General features: G+C 55.7%; 1 protein-coding gene across 1 annotated transcript; it reads left to right on the top strand.

Moving 5' to 3' along the window:
* Window positions 1-1149: 1149 nt before the first annotated feature.
* On the top strand, window positions 1150-2904 carry CTRU02_213730 (sulfatase; the record flags this gene model as incomplete). Its single annotated transcript, XM_070206116.1, has 3 exons — window positions 1150-1287; window positions 1361-1945; window positions 2032-2904. The coding sequence occupies 3 exons, from the start codon at window positions 1150-1152 to the stop codon at window positions 2902-2904; spliced, it is 1596 nt and encodes a 531-aa protein (XP_070060148.1).
* Between the last annotated feature and the right edge of the window lie 308 nt (window positions 2905-3212).

Below are 3212 nucleotides of genomic sequence, written 5' to 3'. Positions count from 1 at the left end.
GCACCCGGATTACATTTCAAGCGTCCTCTTCTGCCCGGACATTCCCTGTACAGATCGGTTCCCGCTGTACAAAGCACTCAGCATTTTTCTCGATATGGCATGGCGTTCGACGACACACACTTTATACCCTGCGCACCGTTGGCTTTGATTCGATGCAGAATCCACAAACGGAGGACCGGCTCGCTTTTGCGGAGTCCATCATGCATCGGGCATTTTTGGATACGGCCCTGGGCGCATATTTTACGCATATAAACTTAACGACTACCCCGGGAGGCCTGTGCCGCGGTGTGAACGACAGGAATCACCGTGTGGTGAAGGCGATCGTCGGGCTGTAGAATATTTGTATATTCTAATGCTGTATAATTCCACCGTTCTCGTACTACCTTTTTTTTGTGACTGGTGACATGCTGCCCCTTTCCTGGTGTACATTAATTGATTCAAGTCCGAATTGCCGGTGATCCACTGTGGCTGCAAATAATATTTTGGTGTTCAGTAGTTCGTCTAGTCAATCGGCTAGCCGCCTTTCCAGGCGGACATAGTCGTTACGCACGTGCGACGCGCTATATGGTGAATCGGCGATGGTGATAGATGGACGGTCATTGCTTGTTAGATGGGTCTATGCGGCTACAAACTCACGCAAATGATCATCTCTGGGGAAGAAAAAGAAAAAAAAATAAACCCAGCGGTGACATAACTACAGATTTTCGTTTGCGATCGTCGTTGGCCCCGACTCAAATCCTACCTCGGTCGAGAGAGAGACTGTGCCTGAGTAGGGTCGATGCCGGATATTTTCTGGCCCCTGTTTTCTCGACTCCACACTTGACCGGATCTCGCCGGGTATCACCAACGGGTATCGGCTGTGCGACTGAAAGATGCACATCGTCGTCTCGAACGGCGCCTCAGCCAGTCGCACACGTCAGATTAATATGAGATGTGGGTTTTTGCATGTCACGGTCATGGAGATGCCAGAGCCGGTGGTCCTCTATATCTAGGAGTCAAGCCCCTCCTTATGAGTTGTCGCGGACTCTGTAAACCTCGTCTGAGTCGACCTGCTTGCTTCACTTGAGCAACGTGCGGTTGAAGGTGCTTTGTTTTAGTCGAGCGTCTCAAGTTTTTGTCCAGCTCCTTCAGCATTATCGACCTCGAAATATGGCCCCTTCTTCTGCAATACCTCCCCCTTATGAGCTACCGCCGAGGCCCAGCGGGCTGAAGGTGGAAAAGCCCAACTTCATCATCTTCATGCCGGACCAGCTGCGCTATGATTCCCTGGGATGCAGCGGTAATCATGTGGGTTCTCTCTCTCTCTCTTTTTCTAACTCAATTCTTCAAGTTCATACAGCAGTTAACAAGAGAAACGTAGACCGTCAAAACGCCCAACATTGACAAGTTTGCGGCGGAAGGCACCCGGTTCACAAACTGCTTCGTCCAGGCCTCAGTCTGCACGCAGTCCCGCTGCAGCATGTTCACGGGCAACTACCCACACGTGTCAGGCCACCGCTCGCTCGAGAACCTCATTAAGCCGTGGGAGCCCAACCTGTTCCGCTCGCTGAAGGAGAAGGGCGGGTACCACGTGGCGTGCCTGGCGCCGCGCGGCGACACCTTCGCTCCGACGGTGACGGAGCTCTCGCTTGATGAGTACGGCTTCTTGGAGACGCCCGAGTTTATCCCGCGGTTTGGCGGCGGCGGAAGGACGGAGCCCGAGGACAAAGAAGACATCTGGAAGCGACTATTTTACAAGGGCCTAAGGAACCCCAACGAGGCCCTTGACTACGATGACGCCGTCGTCAAGGGCGCGCTGAAGTGGTTGGAGCACCCGCCGACTGACAAGCCTTGGGTCCTGTTCATGCCTCTCATCTTCCCCCACTGCCCTTTCCAGGTCGAGGAGCCGTATTTTTCCATGTACAACCGCGGCGAGATGGGACAGCCCACTAAACCGGCGGACAAGGTGAGTCCCGGGCCCCTTACAATACTATACATATACACCTACAGGTTTAGATTTGAAAGGCATCATGTAACTAACATTACGGGAAGACGGGTTACGAGCCGCGGTACATGCAGCTCAACCGTGAACGCTACGGCACGCACCGCGCCACGCCGGAAATCTGGGCCGAGGTGATGGCGACGTACTACGGGATGATCTCCCGGTTGGACGACCAGTTCGGGCGGGTGGTGGAGCGCACAAAGGCGCTGGGCCACTGGGACTCTACGGTGACGCTGTTCTTCACGGACCACGGCGAGTACCTCGGGGACCACGGCATGATCGAGAAGTGGCCCTCAGGCCTGTCGGACTCGCTGACGCACGAGCCGCTCATTGTCGGCGGCGCGGGGCTGCCGCGGGGCGTGGTTTACGACGAGATGGCCGAGATGGTCGACCTCGTCCCTACGCTGTTCCAGTTTGCGGGCATCGGGGAGCATTTCCCTCACTGCGGCATCTCGCTGGCGGAGGTGCTCACTGGAGCGGGGAGGGACGCGGACGGGGAGCCGCTGAAGCACAAGGAGTTCGCGTTTACCGAGGGCGGGTTCCTGACAAGCGAGGAGCCGCTGCTGGAGCAGGCGCCGTATCCGTACGATATCAAGGCGGCGCTGCAGCACGAGGACACCACGGTCGTGGGCAAGAGCGTTTCGTGCCGCGACAAGAGGTGGACTTTTATATACAGATTGTACGAGCCGGCGGAGCTGTATGACCGCGAGGGAGACCCCGGAGAGCTGCACAACCTGGCCGAGGTGGCGGAGTATCAGGATGTGAGGAGGCGGATGGAGGGCGTGGTGCTGAGGTGGATGGTCTCGAGCAGCGATTTCTTGCCGTGGCAGAAGGACCCGCGGTTTCCGGCTGTGGAGATGGAGAACGTTGCGGACCAGTTCCGGAAGAGGGGCGGTACGTTGAAGGAGAAGGAGAAAATCTGAGGACTTTTTTGTTGCTGCGGGCGCCATTTGTAGAGGAGAGGACATCAATAATTTCACTACATTGCCATTTCTCACGGTTTTTTTTTTTTTTTTCCTTTTCCCAATTTCACCGGAAGGGTTTCTGTGGTAGAGGTCCGGCTCCACTTCGCTCACGTCGGATCCGTCTCCGGGGTATAGGATCAACAACCGTGACCGGTCCGGCAGCGAGTAAGAAGGAGCAATAAGGTTGGGGATTCGTTTCTGACTGAACCGCCCAGCAAAGATACACCGGATCGCCAACGGGGGGGCCTCACATGTTTTGGCAAAAT

This window comes from Colletotrichum truncatum, assembly GCF_014235925.2.
Source record: "Colletotrichum truncatum strain CMES1059 chromosome Unknown Contig_0010, whole genome shotgun sequence".
Classification (NCBI taxonomy): domain Eukaryota; kingdom Fungi; phylum Ascomycota; class Sordariomycetes; order Glomerellales; family Glomerellaceae; genus Colletotrichum; species Colletotrichum truncatum.
This window is presented reverse-complemented; position numbering and strand designations above follow the sequence as displayed.